The 19,841-nt window shown below is 39.5% G+C and overlaps 1 protein-coding gene across 1 annotated transcript in view; it reads right to left on the reverse strand.

Annotated features, from left to right (window-relative positions):
- Positions 1 to 19,841, reverse strand: part of HSD17B4 (hydroxysteroid 17-beta dehydrogenase 4) — a 107,845-nt gene that overhangs the window by 87,548 nt on the left and 456 nt on the right. The window contains exons 2-3 of the mRNA XM_069591700.1: positions 11,269 to 11,322; positions 714 to 821 (exon numbers count right to left, since the gene is read on the reverse strand). Coding sequence (XP_069447801.1) covers positions 714 to 821; positions 11,269 to 11,322 — 162 coding nt within the window. The remainder of the gene's footprint in view (positions 1 to 713; positions 822 to 11,268; positions 11,323 to 19,841) is intronic.

Below are 19,841 nucleotides of genomic sequence, written 5' to 3' on the forward strand. Positions count from 1 at the left end.
ATCAATTTAAAACAAAACAAAATAAATACTATTAGAATCAATGTATCAAACATAAAAGCTGTATTTGCTGTTTTTCATGATTTTTTATTTATTCTTAATGCCTACTTTTGACTCTTAAGTTTTTATAAAGATAAGAAAGTTACATATAGCAATGATTTCCTATGCAGAATGGAATATGAAAGCTGGGTACAGAATTGGGGCATTTCACTTCTTACACTATATTACTTTAAGAAATATAAAAGAAATTTCTTTAAGAATTTAATGTAATTCTACAGAAATATAAGAGATATTTTAGCTTTTAAGAACAAGAGTAAGGACTTCCAGTGGCTAAGACTCTGAGCTCCCAATGCAGAAGGCCCAGGTTCAATCCCTAGTCAGGAAATGAGATCCCACAAGCTGCAACTAAGACCCACTGCAGTCACAAGAGCATATTCATATCCACATTTACAATAATGTACTGGTTATATCACATGCTCACTACTAAAAACACTAAGTAAACAAATGAATAAAATTTAGACTTATGAAATAATCTACATCAAAAAAATTTCACATATAAAATCTGTTGCTAAACACCTTTGGCAGAACTTAGATAAAATCTAATTTCATAATTACACTGGAATGCTGAGATATTTGCTCAGTGATTTGTTAACATGAGAAATAGCATCAGTTGAGGAAAAATAAAAGAAACAGTATAATTCTCTTAAATACCGTACCATAGTTAGCCACTGCTTTTCCACCTTTCCTTCTTATTTCTTCAACAACCTTATCAGCAGCTAAGGAGCCTTTGCCAACTCCTGTGAAGTCCCCTCCTAGGTCATTCACTGCAATGCAAAAATAAACAAATAAGAATTCAGTTCTAGACATTAAATAATACGAGGTGGAATGAAATTATATTATTAGCAAATGTTTTCAGTCATCTTCCTAATTCCCTCCTACTGTATTTTCATCCTACTGAAGACACCATGATATATGTACTTTCAAAACATGTCTCTTTGTTTTTAAATATAGATATGAGGCAGTGAAAATATTTAAACACAGGTTCACGCCATGAAATTTTTAACTGTTCAATGTTTCTCTTTTGGAAAGCAAAAGACTGATTCAACCTATTTTTAGGAAAAGAAAAAAAGATCGCTTTTAAGAGTAAACACAGAGGAAAACAGTATGGACATCCTTTTAAAAAAAAAACTAAAAATAGAACTGCCATATGATCCAGCAATCCCACTTCCAGGTATTTATTCAAAAGAATTGAAATCAGGAACTGAAGAGATAAAAGAACTCCAGTGTTCAACGCAGCATTATTCACAATAGCCAAGATGTGCAAGCAATCTAAATATCAATTGACAGACAAAATGGATAAAGAAGAAGCAGCACATACATACAATGTACTATTATTTAGCCTCTAAAAACAGAGAAGGAAATTTTTCAATATGTAACAACATGGATAAACTTTGAAGATAACAAGGCAACCCAGTCACAGAAGGCCAATACTGCATGATTGTATCTAAAATGGTCAAACTCACAGAATCAGAGAGTAGAATAGTGGTTGCAGAGACTAGCAGGAAGAGAAAATGGGGAGTTGCTAATCAGTGGGCATAAAATTTCGATAATGCAAAATGAAAATGTTCTAAAGATCTTATCTGCTGTACAACATAATGCCTGTAGTTAATAATACTCTATTGTACACTTAAAAATTTCTTAAAAGGGTAGATCTCATATTAAGAGTTCTTATCACGACTGAAAAAAAGAAAAGAAAGGTTAAATACATAATGTGACATATATTCTCCATGTCAAGAAAGCCATTTACATCAATGGTGATAAAGAACAAGCATATTAAATTCACACTGGTGAATTTTTATAAAACATAATGTGTCACGATCTACCAAAAAAGAAATAAAAACTATTGATTGAAAAAGGTCAAAAACTACACACACAACTAACATGTGTTCAGTCACTAATTTATACCATATATGTAATTTATATGTTTCCCTAGTAGCTCAGAAGGTACAGAATCTGCCTACAATGCAGGAGAATAGTTTTGATCCCTGGGTTGGAAAGATCCCCTGGAGAAGGGAATGGCTACCCACTCCAGTATTCTTGCCTGGAAAATTTCTTGGACAGAGGAACCTAGCCAGCTACAGTCCATGGAGTCACGAAGAGTTGGACACAACTGAGTGACTTTCATTACATTTTTACATATTCCTGTATATACAGACACAAACATTAACTGAACATTTACTATTTGCAAGGAAATCTACAGATGTATAAGAATGGTGCCTATCCTCAAAGAGTTTATAATGTACTGAAAGTTAAGTATGTGGTAACTATATTATTGCATTAATTGTATCATAAGTATATAAAGGCAACATAACTAAATAATATGATAACAAAAGTAATTTACACAATCATTCAAAGTTGAATTTACAAAATAACATGCAAAAACAAATGAAAAGATAAATAATGTGTCAGTCACTCAGTCATGTCCAACTCTTTGCGACTCCATGGACTGTAGCCCACCAGGCTCCTCTGTCCATGGAATTCTCCAGCCAAGAACACTGGAGTGGGTTCCCATTCCCTTCTCCAGGGCTTCTTCCTGACCCAGGGATAGAACCTGGGTCTCCTGCACTGCAGGCAGATTCCCTACCATCTGAGCCACAATAGGTCAATGCCAAACATCTTAAGACAAATACTGGGGACAAAGAATTAACTTGCATTGCAAAGTGATCATTTTTGTAGGGTTATTGCATAAACCATGAGAAATATAATAATTTTAAAATTACTAATTAATAATGGCATAGAGATATAGGCTAAAATTTAAACTCTCTTAATATGATCAAATTGATGATTATCATACCTGGAAAAAAGTGCACAAAATCTTTTCTTCTTTTGAAGTATAACTCTCTTAGGGGGGGAATTGGGTGAGGGTTGCAACTGGGGTAGTGCAGTAAAAGGAGATAAAGGGATGACTCAGAGAAAAACTATTCAAATGTGTTTTTGTGTTTAAAGGAAATTAGTTTTTCAAAATGTGGACTGAGGTATATTTTTTCTAACCATATAGTCTTATCAGTCTTATTGCAAATAAAAAAACCTACAAAGACAAAAAATAATGGGGGAAAGGCTTACATTATCCCTCAGAGAATTTTATTAAAATTTTAAGATTCTCAAGACTAAATTCCTATTAACTATTCATTATTTGAGTACAGTTACTTAAATAACAGGAAATAAACAATTTAAAAAATCAAGATTTTGAAATATATAACTAAAAGTCTTCTAAGACCCTTTTTACCCAAGCAAGGAAAAGTTCAAAAGCAAATTGATGAAAACAATATTGAAGTAAAGAAAGAAATGTTCAATTGTGAAATGAAACACTATCCCCAAGTGCAAACTATTCCAACTGCAATCAAAGGTAAACATTAAAGCCTGAATAAATAATTACTGAGATCAATGATCAATGCAGTGAAACAGTATCAAAATAGATTTATCAAGACAAGTATGCACTTCAGAGAGGACAAATTTAACACTGACGCTACTCAGTTACCCTACCAAAGCTAATTCACAGGGATTACAGCCTTAACTAGGAAAGCACTGATTACACACTGAAGGGCTTAGTCAGCAGCAACATTAAAAGATTGTTTGTAAACAAAGAGAAATGTACTTATACTATGTGACCCTGTCATCACTTATATATATATGACTAATATTCCAGTGAAAAAGTTGGCTTAAAGCTCAACAATCAGAAAACGAAGATCATGGCATCTGGTCCCATCACTTCATGGGAAATAGGTGGGGAAACAGTGGAAACAGTGTCAGACTTTATTTTTATGTGCTCCAAAATCCCTGCAGATGGTGACTGCAGCCATGAAATTAAAAGACGCTTACTCCTCGGAAGAAAAGTTATGGCCAACCTAGATAGCATATTAAAAAGCAGAGACATTACCTTGCCAACAAAGGTCCGTCTAGTCAAGCCTATGGTTTTTCCAGTGGTCATGTATGGATGTGAGAGTTGGACTGTGAAGAAAGCTGAGCGCTGAAGAATTGATGCTTTTGAACTGTGGTGTTGGAGAAGACTCTTGAGAGTCCCTTGAACTGCATGGAGATCCAACCAGTCCATCCTAAAGGAGATCAGTCCTGGGTGTTCATTGGAAGGATTGATGCTAAAGCTGAAACTCCAATACTTTGGCCACCTCATGCAAAGAGTTGACTCATTGGAAAAGACTCTGATGCTGGAAGGGATTGGGATAGGAGGAGAAGGGGATGACAGAGGATGAGATGGCTGGATAGCATCACTGACTCAATGGACTTGAGTTTGAGTGAACTCTGGGAGTCGGTGATGGACAGGGAGGCCTGGCGTGCTGCGATTCATGGGGTTGCAAAGAGTCGGACACGACTGAGATACTGAACTGAACTGAACTGAATATTCCAATTATAACAATATTTGAAAATATCCCTACCGCTTACTGTTAAAGATACATCTGGAGGAGAAGGGGACGACAGAGGATGAGATGGTGGATGACATCACTGACTCAATAGACATGAGTTTGAGTAAACTCTGGGAGTTGGTGATGGACAAGGAGGCCTGGCGTGCTGCAATTCATGGGGTAGCAAAGAGTTGGACACAACTGAGCGACTGAACTGAACTGACTGAATATTCCAATTATAACAAAAATTTAAAATATCCCTACCACCTACTGTTAAAGACACAACTTTGTACATTGCTGCATTTGAGCTCCATACAGTTTTCTAGGAATTTGGCAGGAACAGTTGCTCCTATTTTTACAGAAGAAGAAAGAGTTTAGGAAAAGTTAGGTAACTTGTTCAGGCTCCAAGGCTGCATGAAATAGCAAAATTCATACAAGAACCTGGACCCACCACAATACCACTCTCCTCCTCTAAAGCTGTGAACAAGTTTCTTTTATCCTGATTATTTCCACTTTAAAAAATAAGTCATGTTTGCTTGGAGAGAATACAGAAGAAACAATAAATCAGCCACACTCAAACAGCTTCAAAGTACACAGTATTTTTACTACCTATTGGTAAGATTATGATAGTTAGAGTCTTTTCAGCTAAAACCATCAAAATACCCTCCAAAGTGGTATATTTGTAAATCCTCCATATAAAATCCAGCTTATAGCTCTGAAGAGTTTTTTGTTTTGTTTTTTTAAGATGTAAAATCTTTTGCCTATTTCCATCATTTTAAATAAATCAATGACTTGGATAGTCTATTAAAGACTATGTAAGTTTTTTTAAATTAAAAATCCACTCTGAGTTTTTATTAAACACCTACTTACTATACACTAACAACTAGAGTAGGGACATAAGGATCCAGAAAATTATAAACACACTTGGAGCCTATAAAAGTACCCTATAAATAGGAAAATGGATACCTAAACACAAAGTACTGAGTTATCAGCTAACAAAGCCTGAAAACAGTACCAGGTTTGTGAGAATGGCCGTTTTCCCATATCCTCCCAACACTAGACATTATCATTCTCTTCCATATAACAATTAAATGATTATAAATTGTAGCCCACTATTTTAGCACTAGTGAAGTCACACTATTTTCATAGGCTTGTCATTCATATTTCTGTTTACTGTTTTGTCTGCTTAAATAGCATTTCATTTGAGGTGCCTATTTTTCGTGCAGATGTGTACATGTTGCATGCATGCATGCTCGTCACTTCAGTCACGTCCGACTCTACTGAACCCAATGGACTGCAGCCCACCAGGCTCCTCTGTCCATGGGAGTCTCCAGGCAAGAATACTGGAGTGGGTTGTCATGCCCTCCTGCAGGGGATCTTCCCAACCCAGGCATCAAACCCTGGTCTCCTGTGTCTTCTGCATAGCAGGTAAATTCTGAGCCACCGGGGAAGCCCCATGTACATGTCACTTATTTATAAAAGATTTTAATTTTTTATCATATATGTTACAAATTATAAATTCTTTTATTGAAATGTTGAAAGAGAAACAGCAGAGCATTAATATTATTTGATAGCATTACGTACATTGTTTTTTAACATATTGTTACATAAACCAGATTGAGAAATCTGGATTTGTCTTTAGCAATCCTATCTGTGTACAGGGCTTGGCTCTCAGAAGTTGGTTTTCCCGTTCTCTCATGCTGTACTTCAGCCCTGACTACTGGCCTCAAAGACTAGAGCAAGAAACATGTTTTGGGTCTCCTGATATCAGGACTGCTAAACCAGCTGAGGCAACATATATCACTTTTAGTGTGTCGGGGAAAAAAAATGCAAATCAAACTTATCATCATCTTCCGCAAACTGTCCCACCCTCTCAGCAGCACTTTGCTGGCTAAGTCATTTCCCAGGTATTCTCTCTTTTCTCCCATTTCTGAACAGTACACTCCACAAAGCTATCAAGGCTTGACATCCATTTCATTATGATTCTTCAAATAGTCACTCTATTCACACTCTGTAGCCAGCACTGGGCTTGGTGCTTGGAGCTTGGAAGGTAGATAGTTTGTGTGCTGAGGAGTTTCCAGTTCTTCTGAGGAGCCAATTATTGCCATGTCTTTCCTGTTCTATCATTTCATGCCCAGACTACTGTAAGTGCCTCCCCAGTGGCCTTTTCCCTCCAATCTTAATCATTCCAGGCTGCTAGCAGCCAGTTGCTGGGTAATGGCCCTACAACAGCCTTAAACTAAGTCATTCCCCCACTGAAAATCTGCAGTAGAATCCTATCATTCACTGCCTAACTTTCAAGATCCCTTAAAGTCTGACCACACTTTACTGTTTCACTTTACTATAAGTAGTTCCTCCTCTCTGGGAAATTGCTTATATAGCAATTTCTAAGTTCCCACTGAATTATCAGGAGTAATAATGTTAATAATGCTTTGTATCTGAAGAGTGCTCCATAACCGTGCTTACACATATTCCTGTTCATATATTTATTCAATCCAAGGATTTGACACCAGCTAAGTCATATCTATGACTTAGTGACATATCTATAAACTACTTTTATTTCCAAAGTAAAATGGTGCTTCCAAATCTATAAAATAGAAATAATTTTTATATGCACTGATTTTGCACATGACATGCTTTACAATGAGTAATCTGAGAAGTGTATAAAAAGATGACAAAGGCAATATTATACTACAAGTGTACTTATTTTTTGGAGAGGTTATTTATTTTAATGCTTTTAAGAAATTCAAACCCTACAAATTCAAAAAGCCCCTTCTAACCTGTGTCCTATTCCAGAGGTAACTGCTATTAACCATTTTTCAGATGTCCTTCCAGGCATTTCTGTTTTCTATGTTGATGCCTTTCCTCCCGTTCTGAAAAGTTTCTGATAGCAAACAACAGCATTAAGAATCATTTCATTGATACAGTGGGCCCAATGGGGATTTCCTCCTGTATTCTGTTTCTGTCTTGATTGCTACCAGAAAGTATTTAAAGTGCCTAAATATAAAAGGCACATGCAAGGACTATTAAAAAATGGAAAAATTAAGAAGATGTCACATCAGAGAAAGAGAAGCCTACTCAAAGCATGGGCTAATGGTGGTTACCTAGCTGAGGACAGTGTCAGGTTTACCCTTAAGCTTCCGGACAGTCAAAGAAAAAGTGCAAAACACAGAGTTGCCGTTATATTTTCATCGTTTGGCAGAAAGATACCATCACCCTAGTTTATCAGGAGTCTTTTCCAGAATGGCCATCATAGCACGCCAGGACTCCCTGTCCATCACCAACTCCAGGAGTTCACTCAGACTCAAGTCCATCAAGTCAGTGATGCCATCCAGACATCTCATTCTCTGTCATCCCCTTCTTCTCCTGCCCCCAATCCCTCCCAGCATCAGAGTCTTTTCCAACTCTGCATGAGGTGGCCAAAGCACTGGAGTTTCAGCTTTAGCATCATTCCTTCCAAAGAAATCTCAGGGCTGACCTCCTTCAGAATGGACTGGTTGGATCTCCTCGCAGTCCAAGGGACTCTCAAGAGTCCTCTCCAACACCACAGTTCAAAAGCATCAATTCTTCAGCACTCAGCTTTCTTCACAGTCCAACTCTCATACATGACTACTGGAAAAACCATAGGCTTGACTAGACAGACCTTTGTTGGCAAAGTAACGTCTCTGCTTTTAAATATGCTATCTAGGTTGGTCATAACTTTTCTTCCAAGGAGTAAGCGTCTTTTAATTTCATGGCTGCAGTCACCATCTGCAGTGATTTTGGAGCCCAAAAAAATAAAGTCTGACACTGTTTCCACTGTTTGCCCATCTATTTCCCATGGCCATTAGCATTAAGCATTAGTCGCTCAGTCGTGTCCGACTCTGCGACCCATGGACTGCAGCCCACCAGGCTTCTCTGTCCATGAGATTTCCAGCCAAGGATACTGGAGTGGGTTGCCATTTCCTTCTCCAGGTGATTTTCCCAACCCAGGGATCAAACCCGGGTCTCCTGCACTGCAGGCAGATCCTTTATTGACTGAGCTACATCAGTTCAGTTCCCATGGCCATAAATGTATCTAAATATTTGAAGGCCTCCAAAATGTGGTAACAGTTTAGAAAGCAGTATCTTAAATGAGGTCCCCTTAATTTAAGGGACTGAATCTGTCTCAACCAGATGGCACCAAGGGTGTCTTTAAAGGAAGAAGAAATTGAAAGTGAGCGACTGAGTCCTCCTGGGACTCCATCTCCTGTCTATCTGCACTCACCACCTGGGTCATCTGATCTAGTCTCCTGGCTTTAAATACCACCTGGGAACTGAAAATAGATTTATATAGCTTCAATGTTCCCCCCAGCTATAGAGTCCTATGTCCCACTGTCTACTTACTAGCCTCATCTGAAAGTCTACAGGAATGTCCCCTCTCTGGGAATCTGGCCCTCCTCCAGTCTTTTCTATCTCACTCTATTCTCTCTCCTTTTCAACCCACATCAGCAAATAACCAAATCCTGCCATACCTACCTTCCAAATATACTCAAAATTTACCCTTAACTTTGGGCTTGGCCAGGTGATTTCCTTTGGCCAGTGAAATGTGAGTAGAAGTGCCATGCCACTTCTAAACAGAAGCTTTAAGCACCACCATGGGGAACAGCCATGATGAGAGTCACTCCTTCAGCTGAGATCCTGAAATTAGTAAGACACACAGAGCAGAAAGACAACTGACCAGAGGTGAACCATCAGGTAAGTGTGAAACTATCCTTTATTCTGATAAATCAATGAGATTTGTTTGTTAACTCAGCATAACCAAGCAAAAGCTCTCTCACGTGAGAAACAAGCTACTCCATGTCTTCCGGCTTTACTTCTTACTGGCCTCTGAGCTAGTCATAAGATTAACTGATCAGTAATCTTACCACAAACAAGCTACTCTGTCATAAATCCTAAATGTGCTTACTCCTGTTTCCTTTTTTTTTGCTTCCTCGGGTAAGGTACACAGAGGAATTTTGTGCTGAGCAGAACAAAATTAACTCAGGAGAAATGGCAGTGCACATAAAGCAATCTGGAAGCAGGGCATCTATGTTTTAAAAAGTTAAAGCACAGGGTAGTGGTGGTTAGAAGAACGAAAACCATTGGTAGCCTAGAGAATCCACAGCCAGCTCACAGGCCAACAAGTGGTAGAAAAGTTCTGCACTTTCACATAAACTAAACTATATCTGGCTCTCCAGCCAAGTTTGGTAAATAATTTTCCAAAAACATGAACTTTCTACCTTTTTGGACTTTAACAAGCACCTGCTGCAATACCATCCCTGGGTCAATGACAAGAGACACACCATCCCTGTTTATCATTTCCTTAGAACCGAAAAAGTCCAACCTGAGTTCAACAAATTCAAAAGTAATAAATATAGGAATTCTGATCCACACACACACACACACATATTGCTGCAAAAGCTTTTACAAAACAAATTTATAAACTAAGATTATAACTCAGCCACAAACAAAAAAGTGGAAATTTACTCAACCAATCTCAAAGTCACACCAACCACTCCCCACCCCACCCCATCCCCAAAAAACGGCTACAACAGTAAAAGAACCAATGAATAGTCCTTTCTTTATAAAAGGCAATATTCTAGGTCCTTTAGGAGATACAAAAGATAAAAAGAGACCCTAGCATTTATGACTGAGTGCAAAGATGTAAATAAAAAGTTATGAGTAAAAATATTAATAAATTAATAGCAATATCTTTGTAAAGAAAGTAAAGAAAAACAGGCCCTGACATGACACATTCTTGGGACAATCTGGCAAAAAAAAAAAAAAGGTCTGAACGATACACCCCTGACAAAATATCACAATGTCAAAATGTGTTGACGTGTTCTTGCCACAAGAAGCAGACTGGATTAACACACTGTGGTTATGACCTTAAACAACATCCAAGATCTCTGTGTAACTTCCATAAAGATAAACTACACATACACACTGAGGGAGAAGAGTATATTCAATATCCCACGTAGGTCTTCTTGGTTTAGAAAACCTGGCTGCTTGTTAAGTCTGTTACACATGTCTCCATAAACAAATTGGGAGAAATTTCTCTCTCTGTATTCCCTAGTAAGATGTAGGAAAACTGTGATTGGGAGGCCAAAGCCCAGGAAAGATATGAATAAATATTGGGGCATACAACTGCCCTACATACCTACCTGGCAGCGAAGATCCATTTAGTTACTCCCCACAAAGACGTGGCTGTAGACAAACCCACTCCTACGTCCACACCAACTGCCAAGCACACCAGGCAAACCACTGAGATTACTAAAACCCCCCACATTTAGTGTGTTCTCAAATACCCCATCCTCCAGCTTAATCCCCACAGTAAAACTCATGTAAATGCCCCTTCAATTAAAATTTTTTAAACTGTTATAAAAGCTCCCATTTGAAAAATTTTGATGAAAGAAATTAAAAAACAAACAAAAAAAAACATATTTTGGATTTCCTGATTTCAAACTTCCAGTTATGAAAATGCACTATTTCTTTCCTTACCAATATATTTACACTTATAGGGATTCATCTTCTACCAGTCTGCTGCAAGAAAAAATTACAGCCCACAATATACCAAATTCAAGAATTTTATAATGAAAGCCTGCTTATCTTTCTCAATTCTACTGAGTTGCAAATTCTAGTTTACTTTAAAAAGTAAGTTACAAAAAAATAAATAAAAAGTAAGTTACAAAATCAGCCTCAATGGGGAAAAGATTTTGCTGGCAGAAGAAAAAAAATTGGTGATAAACTTTGACCTTGACAAATTATTTGATGTAAATACAAAGGTATCTGTCTTGTGAAGACTGTATTTTAGTTCCTAGGTATTAATGAAAAGAAAAATCTATCAACTTACCAACAACTGATGCACCTCTTTCTGCAAAAGCCAGGGCATAGGCTCGGCCCAATCCTATTGAAGAAAAAGAAAAAAAAAATCATAAAGTTGAGCAAATGTTAGAATAATTTTTTTGGTCTACTCAATCCAATCCCTATAAAAGTAACTGATGTGCAATTAATTACAAGAGTGGGCTTCACTGGTACTATCAGCCTCTACTGTACCTATTTCTAATTTTAGGAGTGGGAAAACTTAAAACTATACTTTACACTCATTTTACCTACCATTTCCTATATTCTACCTAGCTTCTAGGATGCTAGATGCGATCTATGTTCCACCATTAAATGCATGTGCACGAAAACACACGTGAAATGAAATTTGGAAGGAGGAAATTAGGCAGAAGTCACTGTACTGTGACAATTGGCCAGTGCTGCTGGTTAGGAAGCCAATTTCTTGAAGCTTCCTAGGTATTAACTGGATATACTGGCAGCTTCTAGATCAAGCTCCCTAATCTCTGGATGGCAACTTCCATTCTCTAGGTTCCTAGACCAGTGACTATTTGGGTGGTGGCAATTCCAAGGGCAGCCTCAGAGATAGTGGCTCCACTAATGGAGCAGTTTTACAAAAGCCAACTGCTTCTACTGAGTCCTTTCCTGTTTCAAAATCTAACAGTTTTTACATTCTGCTTTGATCCTTGACTATATAATCACCACATACACACACAAAATACTTAATTCAGATTCAAAGCTATAGGGTATAAATTTATACATCCAAAAATGGATACATACCTATGTAACCTTTATAGGCAGAGAATATCTTTGGAAGACTATAAGAAACTGGGAATTAGTGGTTCACCTCTGAGAACCAGAATTGTGTGATTAGCAACAAGGAGTGGAAAGCTTACTTATGTATTTTTTAAATCATTTAAACATGTACACATTTTTAAAAACTGAACTGATAAACTTACTGGTAGTTTATCTTGCCTTGAGAACCCCATGAACAGTATGAAAAGGCAAAATGATAGGACACTGAAAGATGAACTCTCCAGGTCGGTAGGTGCCCAATATGCTACTGGAGATCAGTGGAGAAATAACTCCAGAAAGGATGAAGAGATGGAGCCAAAGCAAAAGCAACACCCAGTTGTGGATGTGACTGGTGATAGAAGCAAGGTCCAATGCTGTAAAGAGCAATATTGCATAGGAACCTGGAATGTCAGGTCCATGAATCAAGGCAAATTGGAAGTGGTCAAACAGGAGATGGCAAAAGTGAACGTCGACATTCTAGGAATCAGCGAACTAAAATGGACTGGAATGGGTGAATTTAACTCAGATGACCATTATATCTACTACTGTGGGCAGGAATCTGTTAGAAGAAATGCAGTAGCCATCATGGTCAACAAAAGAGTCCAAAACGCAGTACTCGGATGCAATCTCAAAAACGAAGAATGATCTCTGTTTGTTTCCAAGACAAACTATTCAATATCACGGCAATCCAAGTCTATGCCCCAACCAGTAACACTGAAGAAGCTGAAGTTGAACGGTTCTATGAAGATCTATAAGATTTTTTAGAACTAACACCCAAAAAAGATGTCCTTTTCATTATAGGGGACTGGAATGCAAAAGTAGGAAGTCAAGAAACACCTGGAGTAACAGGCAAATTTGGCCTTGGAGTACAGAATGAAGCAGGGCAAAGTCTAATAGAGTTTTGCCAAGAGAACACACTTATCATAGCAAACACCCTCTTCCAACAACACCAGAGAAGACTCTACACGTGGACATCACCAGATGGTCAACACCAAAATCAGATTGATTATATTCTTTGCAGCCAAAGATGAAGAAGCTCTATACAGTCAGCAAAAACAAGACCAGGAACTGACTGCAGTTAAGAGCATGAATTCCTCATTGCCAAATTCAGCCTTATATTAAAGAAAAGTGGGGAAAACCACTAGACCATTCAGGTATGACCTAAATCAAATCCTTTATGATTATACAGTGGAAGTGAGAAATAGATTTAAGGGCCTAGATCTGATAGACAGAGTGCCTGATGAACTATGGACAAAGGTTCAGGACACTGTACAGGAAACATGGATCAAGACCATCCCCATGGAAAAGAAACGCAAAAGGGCAAAATGGCTGTCTGAGGAGGCCTTACAAATAGCTGTGAAAAGAAGAGAGGCCAAAAGCAAAGGAGAAAAGGAAAGATATAAGCATCTGAATGCAGAGTTCCAAAGAATAGCAACAAGAGGTAAGAAAGCCTTCTTCAGCAATCAATGCTAAGAAATAAAGGAAAACAACAGAATGGGAAAGACTAGAGGTCTTTTCAAGAAAATTAGAGATACCAAGGGAACATTTCATGCAAAGATGGGCTCGATAAAGGACAGAAATGGTATGGACCTAACGGAAGCAGAAGATATTAAGATGTGGCAAGAATACACAGAAGAACTGTACAAAAAAGATCTTCACGACCCAGATAATCATGATGGTGTGATCACTCATCTAGAGCCAGACATTCTGGAATGTGAAATCAAGTGGGCCTTAGGAAGCATCACTACAAAGCTAGTGGAGGTGATGGAATTCCACTTGAGCTATTTCAAATCCTGAAGGATGATGCTGTGAAAGTGCTGCACTCAATATGCCAGCAAATTTGGAAAATTCAACAGTGGCCACAGGACTGGAAAAGGTCAGTTCATTCCAATCCCAAAGAAAGGCAATGCCAAAGAATGCTCAAACTATGGCACAACTGCACTCATCTCACAGACTAGTAAAGTAATGCTCAAAATTTTCCAAGCCAGGCTTCAGCAATATGTGAACCATGAATTTCCAGATGTTCAAGCTGGTTTTAGAAAAGGCAGAGGAACCAAATTGCCAACATCCACTGGATCATGGAAAAACAAGAGTTCCAGAAAAACATATATTTCTGCTTTATTGACCATGTCAAAGCCTTTGACTGTGTGGATAACAATAAACTGTGGAAATTTTGAAAGAGATGGGAATACCAGACCACCTGACCTGCCTCTTGAGAAATCTGTATGCAAGTCAGGAAGCAACAGTTAGAACTGGACATGGAGCAACAGACTGGTTCCAAATAAGAAAAAGAATACATCAAGGCTGTATACTGTCACCCTGCTTATTTAACTTATTTGCAGAGTACATCATGAGAATCACTGGGCTGGAAGAAGCACAAGCTGGAATCAAGACTGCTGTGAGAAATAATCAATAACCTCAGATATGCAGATGACATCACCCTTATGGCAGAAAGTGAAGAACTAAAGAGCCTCTTGATGAAATTGAAAGAGGAGAGTAAAAAAGCTAGCTTAAACCTCAACATTCAGAAAACGAAGATCATGGCATCCAGTACCATCACTTCAAGGCAAATAGATGGGAAACAGTGTCAGACTTTATTTTTTGGGGCTCCATAATCACTGCAGATGGTGACTGCAGCCATGAAATTAAAAGATGCTTACTCCTTGAAGGAAAGTTATGACCAATCCAGACAGCATATTAAAAAGCAGAGACATTACTTTGTCAACAAAAGCCCACTTAGTCAAGGCTATGGTTTTTCCAGTAGTCATGTTATGGATGTGAGAGTTGCACTATAAAGAAAGCTAAGCACTAAAGAATTGATGCTTTTAAACTGTGGTTTAGAGAAGACTCTTGAGAGTCCCTTGAACTGCATGGAGATTCAACCAGTCCATCCTAAAAGAGATCAGTCCTTCATTGGAAGGACTGATATTGAAGCTGAAACGCCCGTATTTTGGCCACCTGATGCAAAGAGCTGACTCATTTGAAAAGACCCTGATGCTGGGAAAGATTGAGAGCAGGAGGAGAAGGGGACAACAGAGCATGAGATGGGTGGATGGCATCACTGACTCAGTGAACATGAGTCTGGATAACCTCCGGGAGTTGGTAATGGACAGGGAGGCCTGGCATGCTGCAGTTCATGGGGTTGCAAAGAGTCAGACACGACTGAGCAACTGAACTGAGCTGAATTTAAATTAATTCATAATAAGTAAATAGATAACAAAAGGAGACAGCTAAATTATCAAGCTCTTCTATAAAGAACCCAAATTATAAATTTTTTCCAAAACTAAAAGATCAGCAAATAATTTACTTTAAAATGTAATCTACTCTAAATGGATGAGCAAGGACCCAGCCAATACAGTAAATCAAGCCGCTTCATATTTTATCAGATCAAGGTTGAAGCACTAGATTTAAACATGAGGTTTTCAATGAAATCAATACTCATGACCAGAATGCAAAAAATGGTAACAAAGTAGAAAATCATCAGATGAAAGGAACGGGACACATCTCTAGTAGCGAGTGATCTCAGTTAATCAGAGTATTATCTCAAAACCAAGCTATACAGTTCTCTGAAAAGGTATGTGAATAATCTACTTTTATCATAAAGGCCCAAGCAAACTGTACACAAATCTGTACATCAAGTTAAAAGTTAAATTCTCTCTCTTGTTTCTAACACCACCGCTAGTCCATTCACAGATTCACTGTGTCCTCCCATGTCTGCGTGTCTATGCTTATATAAACATCATTTAGATACTTTATGTGTTAGTCTGTCTCCACAAATAAACTAGAAGTTTCTTAAAGGATGAGATTTATGTCATTCGTTTGCATTTCCCACAATGGCCAGCACAACTGTAGAGTCAAAATGCACAAAAAAATTAAATTCAAGAGCCTCTATTTTTCTCTTAATCCTCTTTCAAAGCCTGTCTTAACTTTCTCCTGCACCTAAATTCACTGTCAACCATCCTCTCTTCCCCATCTCTTCTGACCTTAACTTCTTCCGCACTGTCAAAAATCAGTTGATCTTTTTGCACAGTGCTTGCTCAGTGCTCTTCTCAATGGGTTTGACTGCCCTCTGCTTCAAGTTAACAGTCTCTGAGACTAGCTTCCTGGACTATTTCACTTTCTAGGTTTACCCAAAGGAAGTCAAACAACTTCAAAGTCCCTCCTGACTTCAGAATTTCCAACTACTCACACACTTCTTACTATCTCCAGGCCTACAGCTTGCTATTTTATAACCATCTCAAATTCACAATGGCCAGACTCCCTCTCCCACTGCCCAGTTCCACCACTCTCACATTTCCATCCCCAGCAACCGCTACTACCATCTGCTAACAAATACAACTTCCTATTACACCACCCATCGTGGCAAAATTGTTTACTGGCTAGACAATTCTGACAGAGAAGGCAATGGCATCCCACTCCAGTACCCTTGCCTGGAAAATCCTATGGACAGAGACGCCTGGTGGGCCACGGTCCATGGGGTCGCTAAGAGTCGGACACGACTGAGCGACTTCACTTGCACTTTTCACTTTCATGCATCGGAGAAGGAAATAGCAACCCATCCCAGTGTTCTTGCCTGGAGAATCCCAGGGACGGGGGAGCCTGGTGGGCTGCCATCTATGGGGTCACACAGAGTTGGACATGACTGAAGCAACTTAGCAGCAGCAGCAGCAGATAATTCTGAAACTTCTTCCAAGTCACTCAATAAACTCTTCAACATTCCAAGCTAAACAACAACACCTGAATAGTGCCAAGATATTTCTTTTCATTTCAGAATACGAGTGAGTTGGAGTCAGACAAATTCCCAGACACAGGCCTGGCAAGCATTCACAGCCACCCTCCTGGGATGTTCAGCAGTGACACCGTTCTACAGATACATATCCTTAAAGGAGAACGCCAAGGCCTCAAGGGCAACAGTCTGTGTTACGGGACTGCAATCAGATCTCAGTCTTCCTTTTCTAATGACACCCAAATGTAACTCTCAACTTTCCCACATGTATTTGCTCCAGATCAGTATTCAAATTTAATGGCTAATAACTGTAACATAATCCAGGTTCTTTAAAATATGTATCAGTTTATTAACAAGAGGCGCTAAATCCACCATTGTCTAATAACAACTCAGTTCAGTTCGGTCTCTCAGTTGTGTCTGACTCTTTGCGACCCATGGACTCAGCACACCAGGCTTCCCTGTCCATCACCAACTCCAGGAGCTTGCTCAGACTCATGTCCACCGAGTCGGTGATTTCTCCACTCTTCTCCAGTAGCATATTGGACACCTACCAACCTGGGGAATTCATCTTTCAGTGTCATATCTTTTTGCCTTTTCATACTGTTCATAGGGTTCTCAAGGCAAGAATACTGAAGCGGTTTGCCATTTCCTTCTCCAGTGGACCACGTTTCATCAAAATTCTCCACCATGACCCGTTCGTCTTGGGTGGCCCTACATGGTATGGCTCACAGTTTCACTGAGTTAGACAAGGCTGTGGTCCATGTGAACAACTCATTAATACTTCACGAAATCAATTTAGTGAGTTGTAATCTGCATTTACTTAATGAAATAGAATAGAAAAGTTCAAAGTGCACTGCATATACTATGTTTCAAATACAGATTGTGTATGTGTGTGTGCGTGTGTGTGTTTGTGTGTGTATACTGGGTATTGGCATACAACGGTTATTTCATACTGTGAATCACTCACTGTCAAAAAATGGCTTAAAACATGAGTATATTACTTATTTTCAACAAAAACTAACTGTAAATAAAATGTTTTCCCCAAAAACATATGATCATTTCAGAATGAAAATAGCTATGGATATAAAATATTTGGCCACTAATTAATACTAAAAACATTTTCTAAAAGGAAGCATGAGAATCCATTTTATAAATGAAAATATGAAAATATGTATGATTTAACCCTGGTGGCTCAGAGCGTAAAGAGTCTGCCTGCAAGGCAGGAGACCCAGCTTTAATCCCTGAGTGGGGAAGATACCCTGGAGAAGGAAATGGAAACCCACTCCAGTATTCTTGCCTGGGAAATCCCATGGACAGAGTAGCCTGGCAAGCCCTGGTTCATGGGGTCCCAAAGAGTTGGACATGTCTGAGCGACTGACTTCACTTCAACTGTCAGAACTCCATTGTGACTTTTGATATATAATTTAAATTAATTCTGCATTAGGTCCATTCTTGGTATAAGACATTACCAGTGGGTAATCAAAGCCCCATAACGTCAAGTTGGGCTTTATACCAAGCCTTATACCAAGTCTTATACCAAGACAAGTCTTGTACCAAGACACTACCAGTGGGTATAATCAAAGTGTATGGGCCTCTTACACTTCAGTTCACTTCAATTCAGTCACTCAGTTGTGTCAGACTCTTTGAGACCCCATGAACTGCAGCACGACAGGCTTCCCTGTCCCTCACCAACTCCTGGAGTTTACTCAAACTCATGTCCATTGAGTCGGTGATGCCATCCAACCATCTCATCCTCTGTCATCCCCTTCTCCTCCCACTTTCAATCTTTCCCAGTATCAGGGTCTTTTCCAATTAATCAGTTTGCATAAGGTGGCCAAAGTATTAGAGTTTCAGCTTCAGCATCAGTCTCCAAAGAACATTCAGGACTGATTTCCTTTAGGATTCACTGGCTGGATCACCATGCAGTCCAAGGGACTCTCCAGAGTCTTCTCCAACACCACAGTTCAAAAGCATCAATCCTTCAGCACTCAGCTTTTTTTATAGTCCAATTCTCACATTCATACATGACTACTGGAAAAACCGTAACTTTGACTGGACAGACTGGAATAGTCTGGACACTTGGAATAGTGTAAAATCTCACTGCAAAGCATCCATGTAGGTATGAGTAGTTTGTTTTAATTTTTGTCCTTTAAAAATAGGAGTTATTTCACATAACAAATCTTCACGTTGCTTCTGAAATACAGGGAGGTTGGGCCCACTTCAGAAAGACCTCCGCTCTCCAGTTCCTAATGCCCCACCCCACACTCACTTTACTCCTCTATCGCCTGCCTGAGTCCAGCAGTCGCTAGAGTTTACAACTCCATGCCAAGACTCCAGTGGACTTGACAGTACTGTGCTTGGCTTGATAAGCAAAAGGAGAACTCTTACCAGATGCCTTTTTTAAAAAGAAGGCCCTCTCAAGAGCTTAAAAGTCAGAGGAAATGACAACTGACTTTTCAAAGGCAAGGGGCTGACATCTCTACTACTGGGGGCAAGGGGTGGGGAGTGATTCCAATCACTAGATGGCTTTTCTGCCATGTTTAAAAGACTTGACAGAGGCCTAGAGAGTCTATTGACAGGAAGAGTTGCCATTTATATGCACAGATGAGCGCTGGAATGAATTTTCACCTAGTTTTGCAACCCGCAGCCCAGCCCGGCCTCTGTCCTCTCCAGATCCAAAGCCCTGAGGGACCAGGGGGCGCGGGGAGGGGGTGGGAGGAGGTGAGGAGAGCTGCACCGGGAGTTTCTGGGTCCCCACTCAAGGCTGGCCAGCCCCACCTCTCCACCCTCAGGAGATCTGGCGACCCGAGAATAGTCATTGTCCGTCCTCCCACTCCCACTCCCCTCCTCCCCGCCCCCACCCCCGAGTCCAATCGCTCGCTCCCCAAGCCGCCTAGTCACCGCGGCCCGCAGCCCAGATGCTGGGACCGCAGCTACAGCTGCGTGCGTAACCCAGACCAAAGAGGGTAAAAGAAAAAAAAAAGGGGGGGGGGGGGAAGGGGGTAGGGGGGTTTCCCAGAAGGACAGTGAGCTGGACACCCGCCCTCCAGCCTTCACGTACTCAC

The sequence above is a fragment of the Ovis canadensis genome, chromosome 5 (genome assembly GCF_042477335.2).
Source record: "Ovis canadensis isolate MfBH-ARS-UI-01 breed Bighorn chromosome 5, ARS-UI_OviCan_v2, whole genome shotgun sequence".
NCBI classification, from domain to species: Eukaryota; Metazoa; Chordata; class Mammalia; order Artiodactyla; family Bovidae; genus Ovis; species Ovis canadensis.